This window comes from Cottoperca gobio, chromosome 6, assembly GCF_900634415.1.
Source record: "Cottoperca gobio chromosome 6, fCotGob3.1, whole genome shotgun sequence".
Classification (NCBI taxonomy): Eukaryota; Metazoa; Chordata; class Actinopteri; order Perciformes; family Bovichtidae; genus Cottoperca; species Cottoperca gobio.
Window position 1 is genome coordinate 10,443,430 of NC_041360.1, and position 23,545 is coordinate 10,466,974.

The 23,545-nt window shown below is 41.1% G+C and overlaps 1 protein-coding gene across 1 annotated transcript in view; it reads right to left on the reverse strand.

Annotated features, from left to right (window-relative positions):
• mrpl23 (mitochondrial ribosomal protein L23) overlaps nt 1-20,769 on the reverse strand; it is a 32,753-nt gene extending 11,984 nt beyond the window's left edge. The window contains exons 1-4 of the mRNA XM_029434828.1: nt 20,618-20,769; nt 19,009-19,131; nt 9,365-9,447; nt 5,673-5,746 (exon numbers count right to left, since the gene is read on the reverse strand). Of these exons, the coding sequence (XP_029290688.1) occupies nt 5,673-5,746; nt 9,365-9,447; nt 19,009-19,131; nt 20,618-20,637 (300 nt within the window). The 5' untranslated portion in view covers nt 20,638-20,769. The remainder of the gene's footprint in view (nt 1-5,672; nt 5,747-9,364; nt 9,448-19,008; nt 19,132-20,617) is intronic.
• Nucleotides 20,770-23,545: the final 2,776 nt, after the last annotated feature.

Below are 23,545 nucleotides of genomic sequence, written 5' to 3' on the forward strand. Positions count from 1 at the left end.
AGGATAGAAAGTTGTATTAATTGAAGGACTGGAAATTTTCATATATCATTTTTCATTCTAGATTCAGGTAGGAAGCCATGTCATACATATATTAAAACACCTAAGGGCACAAAATGTGACCATCTTTTGACAGATAACTTCTCTGAATTCAGAGTTCATGGTGTTTGTGTTTGAATATTACTAAACAGAGTGCTTTGTTAAAATGAACAAGACACTGCCAAGTTATTTGAAGATGACAACTCTGGCTATGTTGCATTATAAGTGTAAAACTAATTATACCCACAAGGAATAACATAATGGATAGCCTTTACTGTTTCAAATGTCAACAACATCTAGCCACTGTATGCTAGGCTACTGAAAAGCAGCCTTGCATACAGAAAAAAACATTGTCATGTAGGAATTACCATTATGAATTAAAATAGTAAGTTTCATATGTTGAATTGTCCAGCCCTATGTGAAAGAGAAAAGCAAGACAGACCGAGGAGAAAAATGCACGGGGGGAAAAGTGGCAGAAGTTAAAAATGTTAATTGGCGTGATAAGCAAGGGTGAGGCAGCACAGGGAAGGGGAGGAAGCAGAGCGGCAGACAGGCAGACAAGGATGTGTGAGGAAAGCCTGTGTTTGCGTGACAAGGTGGAAAAGAGGAAGAGGGAGGGAAGGAGAGTGGGAGCCATCATGATCCAAATAGTTGAAAATAATAAAATTCCACAAGAAGTAAGATTTCCCCCTCTGCCCGACCCCCTGATTCAGCAAGGTTCATCTGCAGAGTGGAGAACATGAACAGGGAGGGGGGTCACGGGGGGGTCTGCACACCCCTATCCTGTACCCCTCTCCTCAACCCAGCCAGATAGGCACACAAGCACATATATACACACAACCCTAGAGGGTCTATTGTTGAGAAACAAGGAGTCAATAACAGATAGGAGATAGGGGGAGGCGAGAGAGAGAAGCTGTACAGCAAAACGTTGCCATCTAGTGTCAGTCAAACAGAGAGGAGAGCCAGACTTGGCCACAGCTTGCCTCTCATAATCACTCTCAATACAGCTGTTCCCCCCTCCCCGCCCCGCCCCTCTTTTCAGCTGTGTCACAACTTTTCCATGTTCGCCACTCAGTCTCTCCCTCTGTTTGTTTGTCTCCCTGTCTCACTTCCCATACTCTTTTACTTCGAGTGATTCCTTCCCCGTGGATCAAGCGGGGGTGGAGAAAGCAACAGAAAGAAACACGGGAAATGAGCAATTTGAATGAAGCTACCACTTATTCTACAACTGTTGGTCCAACCCCATATTTAGTTTTGTTCTGTGGTCATCAGGTCGGGACATTGCTTTCAGGCACCGAGCAATCTGACTGGTGCAACTGGTTCGCTGCGTTGCCGTCAGTGGCCAGGGCCCTGGAGAAAAATCTCGACACCTTATTTACTACTTTTATAAAAAACATGGCCACCAGGCACACAACCAGTCATAACAACAAGCCCCTAGTGGCTCCATGAGCTTGTGAAAGAGCTCCGCTTTTAATATCGGCAAAGAATAGAGAATGCAAAAATGTTTTAAGTTTATTTGTAACTTAAGGAAGTAAATACAACCTCTTACATATATAAGAATACATGGATGTGACTTCCAGACATGAATCTAGGCTGTCCTCAGCTGCGAAGAACTAGATCGTGACACTATCATAAAATAATGACATCATTGGTTTTATGTGTAAACAGAAGTAGCTGCTCACTTAATGACAAGTCAAGATTGGCATCGTGACAACACCTCGGACCATCTGTGTAACCGTTCTCCCCTTCTGCTGCAAAGTTTTTACTCATCTACTTTCACCCTTATGCAGACTCTCCGCTGACTGTATGAAGTGAGCTTTTGTCTAAAGATAAACTGGAGCTTCTGTGGCATTTGTGCTACCCCGCCCGACAAAAGGTTGTACTTACGACGATGCTCACAGACTCCCAGCTAGGTGTATACAGACTGTCAAACAACAGTCAACTAGAGTGGACTTTTATGCTAAATGGTTGCAAGCATCCAACAGGTGCCTGGACGTGCCATGCGGTGCTCAACACTCAAAAAACACAAACTGCTACTCCTCCCTTCTGATCTCCTCTGAAAACATCAAAGAAACTGCCTGAAATTCTTTTCTTCACATGGATACCATCACATTCTTTCAGGAAAAGGATGGAGAAGCTTTACTTACCAGCTAACAAACACCGCTAATAAATTGGAAAATAATGCTCAATATTTTCTAAATGTAATTTTCTAAATATGTTCCGTTCTCTTTAATGCATTGGAGGTTCAACCACATAACTGCAAATGGAATTAAAAGAACATAAATAACATTTATTTTTGATAAAAAGATATTTAGCAAAATCTTGTAACAAACGTTAAAATACAGCATGTTGTCAGATGAACAACCTGACCAGCTGTAGACAATCAGCTGATTGGAAATCGTTACTTTTATAGCATGCTTTTGACATTTACAGCACAATGTGGCAATAAATTGGATCATTCAGAAAAGCTGAGACTGGTCAGGCATCCCATTCATATATTCACAGCGTCACCCTCTGGGAGCTTTCAACATGCACTCTGAGCACTCAGCCCACTGAAGTGCTGCAGCTGGCACCAGCCACCAGTGCTCTCTTGCAAACTAGCTGCCACTCCAAAAAGAGAAAATAGCCCCTCCTCTGACCAAAACTCACCACAGCCTTTTCATTTACATGCCATGCAGAGATTACTTTATCGTAAATGTTTGACTGACAATAATGCTGCCAAACAATGACTGAAAAAACATCTAAAAATGACTATAATTTCAGAAGTGGATTGCTTTCTCTTTAATGAAAAGCAACCAGATTGGGTTTACGAATGTTGCAAATGGAAACAAGGTTTAACTGAAAATGGTGGTACGGTGCACTTTAGCTGCGAGATGCGGCAAGATTATTTAATGAGGGTAAAACCACAGGGTCTGACATGCATTATGAACATGATTGGCTGCAAAACATCCTTCTCTCTAACAGGCACATTCAAGTCAACTTTGCAAGAGGATTTGCCGCAAAGATGCTGCAGGTTTTCAGGATAATAAAAGTGATGCAACTTGCTTTGTAAATAGTAGAATATTCTTAAAAACCTGAGGAAAATGTTGTTACGTAAAAGGCATAGCTAGCCAGACAAGAACATCTAATTAGACCTACTGTGCATGAAGTAATGACTACAACAGAGATCAATGTGCAATGCAGAATTCATTATTCTAACATCAGCGCTTTCCAGCATCAAATAGATGGAACAGTATGAGCTGACTGCAAAAATCGGAAACAAGTGTAACCCTGAGCATAGCGGTTGTAGTTATCCCTTTTAGACTCAGCTACTCCTAGCGGTGCATGCAAGCGGTCTGACCCTACACACACACCACTCCCATTAATGTGCAGCAAGACCTAAAAGCAGTCTGATAGACTCAAGATTTTTTATTTTGTACTGCTGTTTTTGTCACCCCACCACCATCACCACCACCACCGCCCTGTCCCCCACACACACAAACAGCCTCTTCCCCCTCCCCCTGATCGCTTTGCCCAGTTTCTGGACCTCCCTGCTCTGGCATGACTCCATCGTGCCCTTAGTCGCCTCCCCTGTGTGAGCCCCTCACACACACACACACACACACACACACACACACACACACACACACACACACACACACACACACACACACACACACACACACACACACACACACACACACACACACACACACACACACTTTCCCACACACAGTGCACATTTCACACATGCAGACGCTATCTCTTTCCCCTGTTACTGGGGTCCCCCCTAGCCTGAGGAAAATGGCTGTCACGGAACCCCGCTAACAGGAGGCCTCCCCTCAACCACAAACCAAGACACAGGAATGGGAGAGAAAGAGAGAGAGCCAACGTAGTACTGCTGCAATATTAGCTGATGGAGGGAGCAGGGGGAGAGAGGGGGGGAGAAGGAAGGATGAGGGTAGAATGGGGAGACCGTGGTGTGAGCATCGACCCACAGAACACTCTCCCACATGTGGAGTCAATTAGGAACAATCTTGTTTTCTACCCACCACTGCAAAAGAAAGGAGGGTTTTCTGGGGCTCTGTGTGTGCGAGTTTGTGTGAATGTGTGTGTGCGTACACAAGAGAGAGTGAGGTAGGAAAGGGAGTTGAGAGAGAATGTTTTTTCCAAAAACCTGCCAGAGAAATAGGCAGGATATTCGGTTTTATATCAAGCCATTTTAAGAACAAAGAGCCTGCATCTGAGCATTTCTGCCTGCTGTTAACTGTCAGATGAGCATGACTTTAGAATACCGAAACACTCAGAAAACCGCGACGTTCAGAAAACTGCGAGGTTCAGAAAACCGCGACGATTGTGACTACAGAGCGAATGACACTCAAAGAAAAACATCAGTCCTGTGGGGCTGTGCATGCATTAATGATGCACATATGTCACAGATGTGTGTGTGTGTGTGTGTGTGTTGTTCTGCATCCTCACACCTATCATTGTTGTGTGCATCTGGTGAGACAGAAGCATCACTACTGACTCCGCTAGGAATTCCAGACGCACACAAAATCACAGGCCACTTCCTTGGTGTCAGACAAGAGGAAGTCTCCCCTTTTAAAGATTCATGGCTGCTTCAATTATGTATCCTCTTTCAAATTGTCATGTTTAGACAATTTTCATTATTCATCCGTTTCAAGATTGATGGTTCCCAGTCGGGTGGGCGGCGCGGCGTAAACAAGCGTCTACACCGCTGTTGATTTATCTGGGCAAGATCAAAACGACAGGCACAAAACAAAGGCCCCTTGCTTTTCACGTCTGCATCAAAGGCGGGTTTTTTTACATTTTAGAGGAAGGTTTGTTTGATTTAAAGAGTAACTGACTTCAAACATTGGCAAGATGTGCAGGGAATGGGCTTTCCTGACCCAAAGCTCACCTCAAACACAGGTGTGAGGCCAATGGCTGTGATGCAATGAGGGAGTCTGGGCTGACACGCCACCATTGGGAGTGTCCCTTCACTCACACGCACACGCACACACGCACACGCACACACACACACACACACACACACACGCACACGCACACGCACACGCACACGCACACGCACACACGCACAGTGCATATGATTGCTCACATTCTTTCTATGGCTCATAAGCACAGGAAGGAGAGTTACACCAGATGATAAACATATCGCAATATTTCCTGTAATAAGTCTGGCATGTAACCAAAGACGACCTTTTACCCTAAGGCCCTGCAAGAACCCAGACTGCAGCTTTCAAGAGGGCAGCCAGAGTGTGTGAACCACACAGGAGAGAGATGCAAGGTAGGGCTGCGAGGTTTATGTGCATGTACGCACATATGTGTGCGAGAGGCTTTTTTCATGAGAACATTTGAAATGGCAGGTAAAGGAACAGTGCTTGTTAAACTTTGCACAAATGTGTTCACACTGTTGTTCATTTTTCTCACCTTCAAAGGCTGCCTGCTCCTTAAGGGCTCTATGGGGGGACATCAACTAACCCGTCTCACCTCTCTCACTTGGCGAGTCCCCCTCAAAAATAGCCCATGACATAATGCAGCCCCCACAATAAGAAAAAGCACAGAGGGCTGGGTGCGTGTGTGTGTGTGTGTGTGTGTGTGTGTGTGTGTGTGTGTGTGTGTGTGTGTCTTCTCACCAGCTGAACGTAGGCTACTTTATAGTCGGGCTTCTTGACCTTCTGGCTTCGATAATCCCTCTTCTTGTTGGAGCCTGAGACACAAAGAACAGCAGTTATTGTATTTGTTGGTAAACAGGATTGACTACAAATGAGCAAGTTCTGCTTGTGAGACGGCAGACACTGCGACATGACTGATGGTTGTGACATTACTGAATATGGTGAGCATAGGGTACGGCAATATGACGATATACCGTGAAGACTTTGCTATACTGCTTCTACCGAGGTAACTTTCCTTAAAATGTTTGCAAATAAGTGAGCAGGACTGCTTTAGTGTTTTTACAATAATGTAATGAAGTACCTCAATTTGAAAAAAGGTATTTAATTCACTGGATGAGACAATACGATTTTTTTACATCTATGAACATTGTTGAAATGATTATCACCATCAGAGCCACAACAATTAGTTGATTAATTGATGAAATGTCAACTATTTTATAACACATTTTTCAAGCAACAATGGCAAACATTTGATCGTTTATGTCATTATGTTTCATTCCTATCTGAACAACAGACATTTTGTTCAGGAAATAATTTGTGTGTACGTTTAGTAAAGCAGAGCCTGATCTTGTTGACTATGGAAGGCAAGTTAACCTCTTCCCCAGATGAAGATGATGACATCATCCTCTCTCCTGTCAGACCTCTCCAAGTGTGTGTGTGTGTGTGTGTGTGTGTGTGTGTGTGTGTGTGTGTGTGTGTGTGTGTGTGTGTGTGTGTGTGTGTGTGTGAAGGGTCTAGTCTAGTAATCACTAGCCAGGCAGCCCACTGCTCAGGGAAAGCCCTGAACAGGGTTGAAAAACACCTCCCTCTAGCCCCCCTGGCTAACTGGAGGCCCCTGTGTGGGTGGGTGTGTGTGTGTTGAGGAAATCCACAGGGAAATTATACAATCTTTGAAAGAGGTAAGACACTGACCTGTCCCCCATACAACATACAAGAGGCACTGCCACCCACACCCACACACCTTGAAAAGGTACAAAGTGTCTCTCTTAATTCACATAGCCTTTTCCTAACACATACAGACACACAGACAGAGCTTTCATGCAACACTCGCAAATTTTCTCCCACTTTGAGATTGCGGTTTGGCAGCCAGCTATCACGTTACAAATCCCAGGCCGGAGGGGTAACCATGGCAACTCGTTCCAAAATACCCCTGCCGCCCATGGAGGGAAGAAAGGGTCGTTTGCGCCCCTCGCTCTCCTCAGCCTGTTGCCGTCTTTATGCTGCCAATGGAGTGGAACTCCTGACGCAGACAGGGATACCTTCTCTGACGCACCTCTGGATCAACGGGGGCCCTGAGCGGCCCTTTCTTCTCTGTCCACCCACAGTTCAATGCTTTCATTCCACCCACCCTCCCGAGGGGCTTTCCCTTTCCTCTAGCTTTTAATGACACAGGCCTAATAAACAGTGTTAATGGGTCCTCCAAACTGTAGGCTAGGCTAAGCTAGGCGCCGCTCTCCTCCTCCCTCTCTCTCTCCTCCAGAGGTAGAGGGGGCTCCTCATGGCCCTTCAGGCACAGAGAGAGCGCGTGCCTCTTTTTATCAGCACATCCATCAGTGTCTCTCCAACTTTAAGCCACCCATATGTCGTCTACTTATGTTCAACCATGAACTTGCAAATCCCTCGACTTGTAGGGAGCCCCCAAATCAGGCCATGCAAACTTAAGCAGTTTCTTCCGCCAGCAGTTTCCTCCCCCGATAAAAAGTCAAGCGGATTATTAATAATTATAATATAACACTGTTGGCTCTAGGATCATCCTTGACAAGAGGGCAGAGGGGGGCTTTAGGGTTGGGATGTGTGTGGAGAAGATGGGGCACTTAAGGCCATGAAGCTGCAAGTTTGTAAGTGAATAGTATGTGTTTGTGTGGAGGGAGCGTGGGGTGTCCTGGGACAGCTGGAGGCTGGAATGCTGCAGCAGCAGATTGTAAGATAAGCAGCTGTGTGTGTTGGGGGAAAGGAGAGCCAGGCACGCTAACCACTACCGCAACTAGCCGCTGGAAAACACTCCCGCTGCTGCATGTCAATGGGAAGATGTCTACATCGCGAGCTGAAATTGCTAATCATCACTAACCACGACTTAAAGTCTCCAAAACAGAATACATGTGAATACTGTATCCTTCCAATGAAAGAATAATCTTTCTGCGAATTCCATACACCAATAACCAAAATAAAATTGACAAACTTGTCAACTTATTAAAAAAGCTATTGGGCTGGATAAAGCCTTTAGGATATTAAATGATTTTCATTTGAACAAAAATATTAAAGCCTCGCATTTGGTCCAGAAGATTTACACACCAATAACTCAATTGTTTCAAAACAGTGCAGTTCCTAAAATCTTTACTTCCATCTAAACTTTGTATTGCAAATTTCCAATAAAAAAAAAACTGTGAGTGAATAAAAACAAATAACAAAATAAATAAGGAATATGTCCACATGACAACAATAATGCTTATACAATTGTATTCATTGATATTTTTGTGAAATTACGAAATTATTTGCAAGTGCCTTCATCATTTCAAGTGTTAATTTGAAAAAATAAATGTTATTTCTTGTTGTATGTAACATGTTATACGTTAGCATGCGGATGGATATCTGCAGGAGCAGTTTGACAAGTTTCAATTGATGCTTTGATACTATTTTCTGCTGTGAATCCACAGTAACATGAATTCAAGTTGACCACAGCTCCTTATAAGTTATTTAGTGATATTGTTCATGCCTACGGATAGTGAATGTTTGATACTTCAGAAACACATGTTAATTACACACGGAGCTGTACACATTGCCAGTTATTTCACATCAATGTTGGGCTGTAGTGAGTAGTCTTGTATATCCTTGTATTGTATACAATTGTTTCAACACAATATGACTTACATGTAAATGTATTGGATGATAACTATTTATTGCATGAATTTGAAGTCAAATTTATTTATTTTATCAAATAAACTATTTATATACTTTACAGTGCAAAGGCAGAGTTTACTACACGGTGTGCGTGTGTGAATCAAGTGTTTTCATCACCACCTTAATGTACTCTCACAACAATTTGGATGGACTCCATGTCTTTACACATAGATGTACAGTCATGGTGTTTGTAATTTTCTTCCACCACGAGCTTTCCACGTCATAAGGTCAGTGACTTAGGCAATAATGTCTGCATTGTGTATTTCTTTTATTTTTTTATTCTCCAGCACTCGTCATACACAGTCCACTTACTGTAAATAAAATATGTTCTATACTGGAAACAAAGCTGAAGCCAAATCCATAACCTAGCACAGACCTATCAGGGGCCTGAGAGAACCAAAACTACAACTGCTCTTACAGGGGTGAATGCAATTGGGTTGAATTGAACAGAATTAACATATCTTTACAGTTGCTGTGTGTGTCTCAACATGTAGTACTCAGAGAGTATGATAACAATACTACATGTTAATTTAGGACCGTCTACAAGTATCTGGAAAGTGCTTGGGTAACTCTCACTAATGAATCTCTTATCTACCTAAAAATGTCATGCAAGCTAGAAGTTGTGGACTTGATCTGAAACAAACAGTCAGAAATGGGAACTATAAATATTTCATGGAGATAGTGTCAACCACTCCAAGTTGTGTAAGTGTAATAGCTCTCTGTATGTGCTTGTGCAAAGCAGTAAAGACACTCACCAAACTGTATCCTGGTGCGGACTGCTCCTACAGGGACGTTATAGATCTTCTCCAGGTAGTTCTTAATGTCATACTTGGTCATTCTGTCCAGGCATGTCCAGAACAGACCGGAAAGAGAAAAACACACACACATAGGGAGGGAGAAGGAGGGAGAGAAGAACAGGGTGTTAAACAAGGCATCCAGCATCAGTGTTCGCATGGGGTAAGGACTAATTTTAGTGTGTCAGACGGTAAGGGACGGAGGGAAGATGTCTGAGGTTGCACTTGCAGGGTTGCATGCGATCACTGTCCATCATATAACACCACATTCACTTAATTGAAACAGACATAGAAATGATACAGCCTATTTCCACACTGCATTCCCATAAACTCTGTGGTTATATTATCTACTGTAACTGACAGAACACTCCCCTCTAAACCCATATTCAGCTGGACCATAAAGTGGAGAGAAGAGAAATGTGAGTGTCAGTGTTCATCCAATTAGCTGTCTGCATGTATTGATCGCGCCCGGTGAAATCCTACACAGGAAGTGAGCCTGGCACCAACTGATCCGGTGGGCCAGTCCAGCTAAAGCTAGACGACTGGGCAGCATTTGGAAAGGATTGCTCCGACAAGAGGAAGAAAGGCTTTTAACTGCTAATCAATCTAGCCAATTAGATTAGCCTGGTAGAGAGCACTTCCCAAATGCGTCTGATAAAGTGCTTAATAGCGACACTGCGGTCTGACATGAGTGCCTCGGATATGGCGTCTTCTATCACCTCATATTTTTCTTTGATAGCACAGGATAATGTAATATTACCCCCTTCTTTTAATAGAGGAAACAGCACAATACCTTGAGCTTCAGCAATATTAGGTGAAGCAAACATTTGCATGAGAAAATCCCATCTGTGAAGACAAAGACTCTTTGTACCTTAGAATGATGTAATATATGTTTCCATGCTGTACAAACAATTGCCTTCTCCTCTATAATACGCTCTATTTTGGCACTAAAGTTGACCTAGACCACTTCCATTCAACATGCTCAGTTGTATTTATCAAGAGAGGTAAGCTTACATTTACGATAATTGAGTAACTATTTCCACATTTGATTCCACCATTACAGAAGCAGGATGGTTTGATGTGGTTACTCTCGAGTAGGTAGTGTTTTCTACCAAACACCAACATTGGGCAGCTCCTTTTGAGAGACGAGAAAAGAAATAAGCACTCACTGAGCTATCCTTCTCAGACCTAGTACTTGTCCAGGATCACTGGGGGCGTTAGGGTGGAGGAGTTTCTGCATCATTGTGAGAAGAAAGATGTAAACAAACGTATTAAGGCCCCTTTAGGCCTATTTGTCTCCCTTTACCCAGTCGAGAGGAGAGAAATAGGTTTCTGATGTGGCATTCAGATGCGCCTTTCTGCTCCATTTGCATCCGCCTTCCCCCATAACCCCCATCTCACAGTGTGTGTTCTGGAGGGCAGTGAAGCAGAGCGGACTGACCGGGGGTACTTGAGATCAAGAGAGGAAGAAAGAGAGAGTGATAGCGCTGAGAGACGGGTTTTCCTAGAAAGCAAGGGCGGGGAACTGGAAGAGAGAAAAGTGGCTTGGGGACTGCGAGGTCTCCTCTGGATCATTTAGCAGACGAAACACTGATCCTGATTAATGGGGAATCTAAATCCTACTGCTTTCACCACTCACATTATCCAGTCACTGCAAACGGAGAAATAGCATATATGAAACCATGTCTGATACTCTGCACTAGTGTTCATTTTGTCAGCTATTTCTTTACTTTTTTGTCCAAGTCTAAGTCCTGTGGCAAATGTTCTTGTTAGATTTTATCATATTCAGTCAACCACATCCTACCTTTTTCTTTTCTCGTCTCTTCTTTTTTCTTTTCTCCTCTAACGTGAATGAAGATTTTGGTCATTTCTTATTTTCTTTTCATGCAGAACATTACTAAACACTAGATTTGCAAGGGTTACATTAGATAGCTGTTTTTCTCTGACCTGAGTCAATACATGACAAATGATCATTTCAGCAAAAACTGGAATCCAATCTGAGATAAAGCCTTGGGCTGAAATCTGAGGAGAAAATGTCAAGTTAAGCGTGTACATAAACAAGGCTAAACTTAGACAAAGGGCGTGGTGTCTTCAATAGTGATGCTGGCAGCATCTGATCGTCATCCCACTAACCTTTAACACCTCTGCCTCACATGAAGAATGAAAAACCTGCCTCCAGCAACTGCCAGGGCTAAAGGCATCGTTCCTCAGCAACTGGTATATATTTATACGCAAACATGCATGCTACAAAGATTCCTCGCCCAAGATGATGAAAGAACTCCGAACACAAAACTTAGAAAGGCTTCAAATGACGCAGGCGACGGATTAGGCTCAATTATGGTCCGTTGTTGCCGAGTAGGTTTAAAACAGGCACACTGGCATCATTGTCAGAAAACAATTCAAAAAGTTATAATGTTCTACATTGTTAGAAAGGACATGTAGAGGGGAGATATAAGACCTACAATCTGATATCAAGTAGTGCTAAAAGAAACAGGTCTCTGAAGGGATGCAAGCATGGATGAAGAAACGGTCAAATTGATGCCTTTGTGTGACGATACAGCAGATTTGTCAATTTGCAGATTAACCCGCACACCGCTTTTAGCTTCTCCTAAATGTAATCCTTCCTCAGCAATGAATCCTCATGCTCCTGGATATTTCCTATTCTCAAATATGGGCTAACTCACACTAAGCCCAGGAGATTGTGAGTATCAGTTACAGTAGTTTAAGGCAACCATTTACACCTGTGCCCCAAAAGCATAAGAGAAAAGTAGGTGAAAGGGCACATTTGGTGTAGTGCAAGACAGGACAGAGGCAGCTTTGACAGTCTTTGACAATAAGGATAGTGAATCCTCATCCTGACAGCTCAGTGACTACTGCATGCTACTTTTCTATTAATGTGCTGGTGCTAAAAGAACATCTGCCAGGTGAAAGGGTTCACCTGCACACCTTTATATTGTAAATAAAGGATGTCCTATACAGCCATCCACTCACAATGATCTTCACCCAGAAATAATACACAAGATTGACTAAAACACTAAGGTTTAACAGATTATGATTATTATGGCTAAATATTATTTGTAGAGGATGAAAACCTTTTTTTGTAACTGATGTTAAAGAAAAAAAGAAATTGGGATGTCCTAGTGGTCTAGGACGTACCATGAAACCTGAGTACCCGAGTACATTTGTTGCATGTCATTCCCCTCTCTCTCCACGTTTCTCGTGTATTTTTAATGGTGAACTATCAAATAAAAGGTGAAGAAGCCAGAAAATCGTATAAGAAAATAAATCAGCAACAAGGTATTGCAAAGTCTCAAAACAGACTCTATATAGAAGTTACTACTGAACATGAGACTAAACCTTTATTTATTTTTTTAATAGGTACAAAACTGGATAGTAAATTAATGTAAAAAATATGAAGAGGTCAGTCATTGTCCCATTTTAAGACAGCGTAATTGCGAAATACTTTAGTAAACTCAACTATGGCTATATCAAATTCTTCACCAGTGCACATTATCCGTACGTATATATATATTATTATACGTATTCAAATATGTATGTAGAAACACGTTAGCACTATTGCTGTACTCGTATTGCTGCCATAATTACCTATAATTTAGTATGGGAAGACATACCAATAGACCCTTTTATCAGGTTAACAACAAACAGTTGGTTTAGTGGTGGGAACGTGGGTAACTGAATAAATGTTATGTGAAAAACTATGTTAATCTGGTAGTTCAGTTTCATCTTTGGGTAGGATTAGTGGTCATCATGGTGAGTCATGTTTAAAAAATGGTGTGTGTACTCTACTGTATAAACTGAATGCCGTGCCACAGTCCTTGTAAATTAGTAGTGCTATAAAAACATTTGATCCAAAGAATGGGGGTGTTGCTGTTGTCATGTCATTCTTGTTTTTGGATGAACATTACTTTGCATAGGGATGATTCAGTGACCATCATGCTTCTTGTGGCTACCATGAATCCTCCTTGGAAAGGTTGCTTGTTTTAGCAACTTGACTTGGCAAACCACTGGAAAGCTTTTAATGTGGTTCCTTGTTTGATAGAAACTGGGCTGCATCTACATTTGGTCTTTTTATGGGGCCTTTTTGGTTGGCAGATCAACTTTAAGTATTACAAGGGAATGGAAAAGAAGAGGATGCAGCCACACATAGAGGTGATGCAGAGATGCAGGCGACAGGCGCTTACTGCAGTTTGGAGGAACCTCAATCCTTCAACACGTCATCAACTATATGGCCTCTTTTTCCTGTATGCAAGTAGCCTTTCGTTGCCCCGAAAAAACATTTATTTTAAAAATGGTGACTGTCAAAACTCTATTAAAGGAATAGTTCAGATATTTTGAAGTGGGGTTGAATGGGGTACTTCTTAGGCTGGTCAAAGTAGTCAGAGTTACATGGTGTTCGGGTATACATTAATTGCCCACTACCCCCACTGTCGTTTGGCTTTTTATTTTTTTTACAGAAATAAAAACACACTTTGTCAAATGTTCACATTTTAATTGCCTTCTACAGTGTACACAAACTGATATTGATTTTTTTTAGGTGGCTAAAGTACATTTGGTTGCTGCCCCCCTCCATAGCAGTACATTGCTTTATTCCCGTGCCCGTACTCCTGTCTGTTTCTCCAAATTTAGGGCGTGCCAACCACCATCTACTGTGGATAATACACCGACTATGGAAAAGTATCTCATACAACCCGACTCCTGTCCCTTTAAGGCTGACACAGGTGTTGTTTTTATAATTTGCTGACGTGCTGAATTTTCTGTTTGAACTGCCCTTGTATTAGCTAATACAACAAAATGAGGTAATTGTTTAAGTAAAAAATATAATGATGGCATACATGCCAAACAGGAAGAATGCATTAGCAAAGAGGAACAGCTTACATGGGTAAACCTTTAACATCACTGGCTGATGACGAATTGTCCCTCTGCCATGTTAATGTTGTGTGATCTCTCTCACACACACACACACACACACACACACACACACACACACACACACACACACACACACACACACACACACACACACACACACACACACACACACACACACACACACACACACACACACACACAGAAACAAGAGAGCTGTTTTCTGTGCAGATGAAAAGCACAAGAAAGCCGCTCCTCATTGTCAGCCTGCCCCATTGTCAGGTTTGGGTCGAGATATGCACACTCACTACTTTAACCCTCCCATCTACAGAGACAATACATGCACAGAAGTTGCTCAACACTAAGTATCAAGATCATAATAGCAGACTTTGTTTAGAGGGAAAGCCATTGAGGAACCTGAGACTTAGGGAGAGAAGAGAAGTTGAGAGTATGAGAGCAGCGTGTGAAGGATTAGATTTATTGTTCGGGTTTTGGTCTGACAATAGAACAGAAATAGATCAAAGAACAGGTCATCAGGAGTCACTAAACTCCTTACAGAGACGGGTCAGTAAAGACTTGACAGTTAGTTACACTCCTCTACTGGCTCGCTAAATGACTTCCTATGACATAAAGGGGGGTTAACTAGTGTGAAAAATAACCCACTTTCCAACTTGAGTCATGCGTTTTTTGAAGTGGAACGGGCAAACAGAAACTTGTGATTATCATGGCGATCATAACATTGTTGGCTCCAACAAGTACTGAACATTAGTCAGAGTAGAGAGACAATGTGAGGTGCTGTGTAGCTCGTGTCTGATTATAGTTAGAAACCTCAGCATGATCTGGTTTCATAGTCATTAGACAGCATAGTAGCATGAAATGTGGCTGAGTAGTAGACTGAACACAACGTTCTTTCTGTGTGTGTGTGTGTGTGTGTGTGTGTGTGTGTGTGTGTGTGTGTGTGTGTGTGTGTGTGTGTGTGTGTGTGTGTGTGTGTGTGTGTGTGTGTGTGTGCGCTCAGCACTGGCCTCTAGCCATGCCAGGTGAGGCACAAGAGGTGTGTGTGTAAACCCAGAAATTTGATGATGTTCCTTCTAGAGCGGAGAGGAAATACTAACATAGCACAAAAGGTTTGAGAACAATCAAAAAGACAAACAAATATGTGCCTCCAGCAGGTAGAGAGAGAATTATGAGAGAACACAGTCCAGGTGTCTCAAACAAAAAGTGCCAAAGAGGGATTGGTTTTGGATGTGTTGCAAAGGGTTTAAGAAAAGCACAATAAACAGCAGAGCCCAGGGTGGGACAGAGAAAGACATGCGCAGATGATAGCAAGCAAACAAGCAAGAAAACTACCGGTACATAGATATCGAGCTCCCAGGTGTCACCGAGATAAAGGTCACCTTGTGTTATTGCCCTGAGAACGCCAACATTACCACTTCTCATTAATGGCTGCTCGCCACTACTACTTACCAAAGGCCAACACTGCCTACCCTCGAGAGTCATAACTACAACAGCTTTCACTGCAATAATGACTCCGACTCATCAATTGAACTGAAGCCAGGAGTGGGAGTGATATTTGGTTTGTGTCATTGTCTCTCCATGTGTGTCCATTTACTACATTGTGTGTATGAAAAGTAAAAAATAACAGTGTTGCAAGCACACACTGAGGCCCCAGCAGCATATCAATCAGCCATGCACCTCTCCCAGGCATCAAAGACTGCAAGGAAAAAACCCTTACACACCCTTATAAACACACACGCACCCTGCACTTACCCACTTTTGTGCATATATACACAAAGACACACACCATTTTCCAAAACTGACTAACCCACACTGACAAGCGCGCACACAGACACACACACACAATTACATAAGCACCCTAGGAGTTTGGCAGAGAAGAGGCAAGAATCAGAGTGGGAGGCCAGGCACCTGGATGAACAGATTATGGTCTAAACCCCACCAGAGACACATAGATGATCTGCCTCAAACTTCAATTTTTCTCCCCAGTGTGGGCTCTGGCCCTCACATAGCCTGAGGAGCACTGCTAATCTCAGTGACCTTGTCTCATGAAGGTAGTCAAAATCAGCTCATCACTACTAAGTGCTTACTAGTAAGGACCTCCTGTTGCGTTTTATGACAGAATACGTGATGTCCAAATCAGTGTTCATTTTGTTAACGAAAAATATGACTAAATATGTTCGTACTAGAACTCTGTCTCCATGACTAAGACGAGACGGCCCTGACGTCATTAAACAATAACTGTAGCAATCTATCTAAAGCAAATATCTAATCTGCCAATCATGTGGCAGCAACTCAAAGCATGTATGCATGTAGACATGCTCAAGATAGATAGACAGGGTGGTTTGAGTATTTCAAAAACTGATCTACCGGGATATAAACGCAGAACCATCTCTAGAGTTAACAGAAAATTGTCCAACAATGACAAAATATCCAGTGAGTAGCAGTTATCAATGCTTTCTTGATGGAAGAGGTCAGAAGAGAATAGCCAGGCTGGTTCAAGATAGAAATTATATATATATTATATATTATATATATATTATACATATATATACACACACACATACATATATATATATATATATATATATATACACACACACACAGTATATATAGAAAAAGAGCATTCATGTGCAAAATTAAGGGACTGTAAAGTGGTATTACATAAAGTGGTATTCATTGGACATGAATTTTGAAGAACATGAACATTTTGCTTTCATTCTGTGTAGATATTATTAGTGGTTCCTCTTTGTTTGATGTATAGCTGTCTACAACACGGCCCAGACCTCCACTGTAAAGCCAAATAAAAGCACTTTGACCTTACCTCACACCCTACCGCCCATGTAATGCTTTTGCAAGTCATCCTTGCAAGCTCATTGAAGACAGCCATAGGATGGTAAGAGCTGTCTATACTGTTGGGGACTGAGGAACAGATTTCTGTTCTTAAGGCTGTTATGCCACCTGGTGGCCATGAAGCCCAACTCTATATAACTGCACAACACTGGTCCAAGACCGCTACAGTGCCATTAAAAACAAATGACTGCAGCCTAAAACGCAAAACATATGTCCATTATATAATAGTTCTGAATGTCACTTAACTACTACTATACCCCAACAAGAGTAATGACTTTTATCAAAAAATAACTTTGATGCCAAATAAAATAACTGATTTTGTAGTCTCATAATAGTAAAATTTACAGCCCATGCACGGCGTAAGCTTGTTATAAGTTTATGCTTAAGAAGCACTATAAATTTTGCTTTAAGGGTTGGTGGAGCCACTTCATCCTCAAGAATCCAGGTTCGGGTCCCTGTGATAATTATCATCCAGCCTGCTGAAAACATGTGGTGCTGAATCAATACCAGCTGTACAATGCTGCTCTGATGCCGAGAAGCCTGAACTTTAAGAAGACGACTGCTAAGACGACAAATATGTGTAAGTAAGCCGTTAGCATTTGAACTGATGCAGGTCTACAAATTCACCTTTGAAACAATTCATAAGCTTCAAACTATAAGTAGCTATGATAATGAGCAGTAGCTGTTTCAGAGGAACAGATGTACTGTAGTAGTTATTGTATGGTTCTATGGAGACTGGAGAAAGGATAATACAAATGGAACGGTCTATGAACATAACATTGCATTAGATCAGATGTATCACATCAGATATGACATGTGTAATAGGTAATAATTAATAACAATGGACATTATAAATAGAAATGAGAAGAAATAATAAGAAATGTCTGCAAAATTTGGTCTGAAAAACTGTACATTATAAATCAAGGACAGGGGTTATTAGAAGCAGATAGTGGTCATTTTCAAGTGAATTTCTAAGGCAAAGTAATAAAACATTTTAAATAAAGTAGATTAGGCATAATGATGACATTATTTATGGTCCCTTCTATACATGTACATCAACACATAACTCCTTACTTGTTTCCATATCATTACAGTAGTAGTAGTAGTAGTAGTAGTAGTAGTAGTAGTAGTAGTAGTAGTAGTAGTAGTAGTATATAACAAACGAGCAATATACTAAATGTGCATCTTGGAGACATGCGGTCAAAATATTGGCATCAGAATACCAAAATGACAACTTTCAGTCACAGTAAACTTACCTACAAGCACATCATTATGTTACCTCACTTGTGTCACAAACACATTTTTAATGGTAGAAAGCACTACTGATTGCAGACCGACTAATACAATCTGCAAACCATCTGCTGTATGCCGTTCCCCTTCTCGCTCTCTCTCCCTCCCCCTTTCACAATCTGCACTTCACTATCATAAAAGGCATGAAAAGCCCAACAAAAAAAAAGAAAGTTGGCATCAGTGTCCACCTTTTTATCTTTGAATTTGAAAAAGATTCTGGGCACACACACTAGCCACATTTATCTTAGCTTTTCTTTTGTATATAAAAATAATAAAATCATTTATCATTTAAATCATGAGAAAATGTGGTGGGAATGTTTCACTTTTATAAACAAAAACATCAGTTAATGAAAAAGTGAATATATTACTCACTTTTAAGCTTTTTTTAAAAAGTAAATTTAATGGCAAGCAGTAACAACAATAAACCTAAGATCACTTGTAAACATGAACCGGCTCCCAATTGCCATTACTAATAGTAATCCTTTTCATTGCTCAGCCTTTGTATTTCCTTTAATGCATCCCTGCACAACGACAGGGAAGATTTGTAAGCAAAGACTTACTCCATTGGGATACGAAACTGGACAGTGTCTGGAGGCTGCTCTTTTCCCGGCCTCATCAGAGTAAGGAACCAATTGGGTCTGAAGATCCTCAGCTGAGGGTTTCCCAGCTGGTAGAGAGGGTATCTGATGAGAGAGGAAGACTCTTATCATCTACAGTATCATTCCCAGACATCCTGTAGTATTTCCTGGAATCACACTAGCAACTGAGTAATCATGTAGGATCATGTGGTGCATTTTTTGTTTCATTTGCTTAAACCAATTGTTGTCCGAAGTTGATAAAAGGAGAGAAAAAAGAAAGAAAGAAAGAAAAAAAGATCTGTTTCAAAAACGAGCTGTGTAATGAGCACCCAAAGGATGTGATCACTGTTTGTGGTTTACCATTAAATCACACAAAGCACACGCTGTGCCTTGTTGTGATGTATGTAATGACGTATTGAAATATTTGGCTCTTAAGCTGCTAAATGCTCCACTATGTTCACCAGCTGGTCAAAAACCTTTCCCGTCTGCTATTCGATGCTGGGCAGGAAGCGTACTGGTTTAGCAGAGCTTTTTGTGCACAGCTCACTTGAAAATGGCACAAAATGTGTTGGTAGACAGACCATAACAGACTTTACTTACAAATTGTTTAACAAGGAACAATCTGAAAGAAAAACAATGTCCCTAAAAGTTTACTAATTCAAAGATGCTGAGCCATTCCTGGCCAGAGGAGAATGACATAAACCTGCCTGCAAACAGTTACAACATAGAGTCACCAACATTACTATAGATACATATACTTTCAGTTTTTCTCCCAAATGAAGTGGTTTAGATTAAGTGGGGTCCACTATTTGCTTGTTTATATCCTGTCGGATTGTCTAACTGCACTTGTTAGTTGCCCGCCTGTCATACTTCACTGTAGCAATGCTGCAGCGTTCCCAGATGTAAGCAATTAATTTGATGAGTACAATGTTATCATTACCATAAGAAATGTTAGTCATAACTACAAAAAAAGTCATTATAAACAGGAGTTATCCTTTAACCCTGTGTCGAGCCTGCTAAGCAGTAGGCTACTATTTTATACATTCTCCAAAGATATTGCAAAAGAATATAAAATATTATCAAAGCAGACATTTATTTACAATCTGTGGAATCAAATCAAATAATGTTGAAGTCAAACATGACTGGATGATTTACAATGACATTATTGTCCCGATGCAGCGCGTGAGTGTAGACACGGGTGAGGTACTTCTCTAAGGACCAATACAACGACCTGGGTGTCATGGTAACCCTCCTAGGTACTGCGGCCGAGCAGCATGTTAACGGAGGTTTGTTTTTAGCATAGCTGGCTAATGCTGGATATGTTCTTGTTGCGTAACATAATCTACGATTCACAGTGAGCACATACATACATACATACATCCATACATACATAACAGATTAAAGCACACAGATATGTGTAAAATGAATACAAAAGTTGCATTCAGACTCTTAGGCCAGCTGGAAAAAGGCGGAGACATGCTAACGTTAGCTGGGTTTGCTAGTTTACCAATCTGCCAGACTAACAAAGGTTAAATCTCCTGCTGGAGCGTATGTGCGCCTAGAAATCAGGATATAAAAACTCGACACTTACAGTAGTCTTGTTACTGGCATCACTGTTTCAGTTTTGATACATAAACTGTCAGGTAGTTGTTTGTAGTCTTTTCAAGGTTGTCAAATGAGACACGTGCATGTATGTACTTCCGGGGTCACTTGCACAGCGTAGGCGTACTGGAAGTGGTCCATGTCCTTGAAGAAAACTTCTCAAATCTGCAGCATGGAAGTAGTCCTAAATATTTAGGCCTACCTGCATATTTAAATACGAATTCAAGGTGCACTGGAAGTAGCCTAAATTAGACGTGTTTAGATTCAAGTCACGTCACTGGAATTTGTTAAGTAATCCTATATTATAGCACATGAGTCTTTGCATTACGTTTTTATCAGAATATTTTTAATATCTGCTACCAATTATACAGAGGATTTCATTCTTAACAGTACACACAATAAACAGTTAGTTGCATAAAGTGAGAATGTGTTTTGTTATTAAAGACCATACTGTTTATTTTGCAGTGAAGGCGAGTTACATTTGCTGAATGTTTCATAAACCCATTAATTCCTCCACATTTTGTCAAATTTGTGTGGTGGACGCATAGATCTCATCTCTTATGATATTTTCTGTTGGCACATTTTCAATATTCTTTCTGCAATTTCAATGTAATCTCAATGTTACTATTTGAGAAAAGCTCACAAACAAAAAATATTTTACACATTTGCACAAACTATATTTAAGAATATTTTCTTTCATCACATGAAAAAAACCCACATTTATACATGAGCACATTCTGTGTACATTCATTACAGTTTGATGGAGAGGTAAATATCCATAAATAGACATTTAGATTGTGATAATGAAACTATCGGAGTCCCTTTTAGTATGCAAAATATTCAATTGACAATTATCAGTTGTGGATCAGAAAATCAGTAAAGTAAATTAAAATAAAATAAAAAGAGTAATAATACATATTTTGTATTTGGAACGACTGCTTTGATCTCTTGCTTAGATAACAGCAGAGTAAACTTTATTATTAAGAATGGGTTTTGGGAATGTCACTGCTATAAGTATTTTCTCAGGGCACATATAATGAGACAGCAGCAGAGGGAGACATCGTCCCATCTCTCATTCAGACCCTTTGCCCCAGCGTCTGACCTCACAGCCACTATGATGTGCCCGCGGTGGGGGTAAGATTTATTAAAGGACCCCTGAGTGGAACATGAGTCCCTGGCTCAGCCGGTTCAGACCTGGCAGGAAATGGACCACACTGACAGCCCACACTATGCCAGGAGGGAAGTTTCCATCCATATGATACCACGGAGTGTGTGTATGTGTGTGTGGACAGTGCTGGAGGGCAGTTAGGCAGTTGATTATTATGCAGTTGTTGAAATGTCTACCAGTTGGCACAGATATTTATCACACCGTCAGTTTCCTGTCATCCCTACTGTGTTTCAGTTGAGTTTTTTCCCTAAAGAAAAAGAACAGTTCACTGACATCCGTTCATCAGTTTTTTACTTGTGTGTTGCTCTGGAACTGGTTAACCTGACAGCGTAGAGTATACTTTCAAAACTACTGTAATGTGCCACTGCATATAATGCATTAAAACATTAGATTATTCAATAAAATAAATTATTAAGTTGTATTGAATACTCTATAACTCTAAAATCCATTAATCCTCATACATAAAGAGAGTACAGACCGTAATAGTGGTAAAAATCTGTTCCAGTAATACTTTGTTATCATTTATGCATGACGTTAGAGTAGAGGATTAATACTTAATGGTTGCTGGTTCAAATCCCTGGATCAGCAAAAAAAAAAAAAAAAAAAATATTGCCTTTCTTTCATAAACCATGAATTTGCTACAAGGTTGGATTATCAACTGGGTAAATTGAGCAACTGCCTTAACGCCCCACGACTCAGCGGCCCTGAATGCCCCAGGTTCACTGTGTGGCAATGAATATATGGAACTTTTATTAATGGATCTATATAGATAATGTATAATAAAAAAGGCCTAAATACAACTGAACGTGACGAAGAATTGACGAGAGAGAGATAAGAAAACGCCACCCAACAAGCCTGACTGGATTTGAAGTGGCGATGTTGTGGTTAATGGTTGGCACTATAAACCCCTGGGCTCCTGGGGCGCCGAGCTCTTGCATTTTTACCTAATTTTGAAACCCTGTTTTGTAGAGCGGGCCTTTGTGTATATCTATTTGTAATAGCCTTAATATTCTACTTGATATTTTGCTTAACCGAAAAATGTGTTATTATTTCAGTGTACGATACATTATCCATCACTTATATACCTTTTGTATACAGTGGTTGTATGTGAGTTATGTGAGTAAGGTTGATTTCCACGTTCTTATGACCCTTATACTACCTTGGCCCCAGACCTGGAGCTTGCTGTGGGAGCAGTAGCAGTAGCTGCGCTCCTTACCTCCGTCAGGGTGCCAATGTTAAGCAGTCAGTGCAGACCAAGGCCGGGTCTAAGGGGAGTGGAGGGGGCCAGCAACATGAACTGATGCAATCTTCAGCCAAAAGTCCGGTCTCACTCCAACTTTGCCATTTATAGATGCGATTCAAGCCTGTTTGTTAATGCACACAGTTGGGCTCTTTGATGGAAAATAAAAGTTAACTACATTATCTAATTTCACTTGTTTCCATAAGAATACAAACCCGATTAATGTGGTTTTATTGCTTTTCAAATGACTGGGGCAAAAGCCTGTCAGAGTTCTGCTGCTGTCAATACTTTGTAAAATTGCTCTTTGTGAAAAATTATTTTATTATTTTATTATTTTATTTTTCAGATTTGCAGAAGTCACATTCTGGTTAATGGTTTGGCCAGTAAACTGCCTGGCCTTTATGGTCAAAGTACTTAATGTGTGACACACAGGCATACACATGCAAACATGCACATACACAAAGCCTCTCACACAGGTATGTGTGGTGGTATCGTCAAATCGTTTTCAG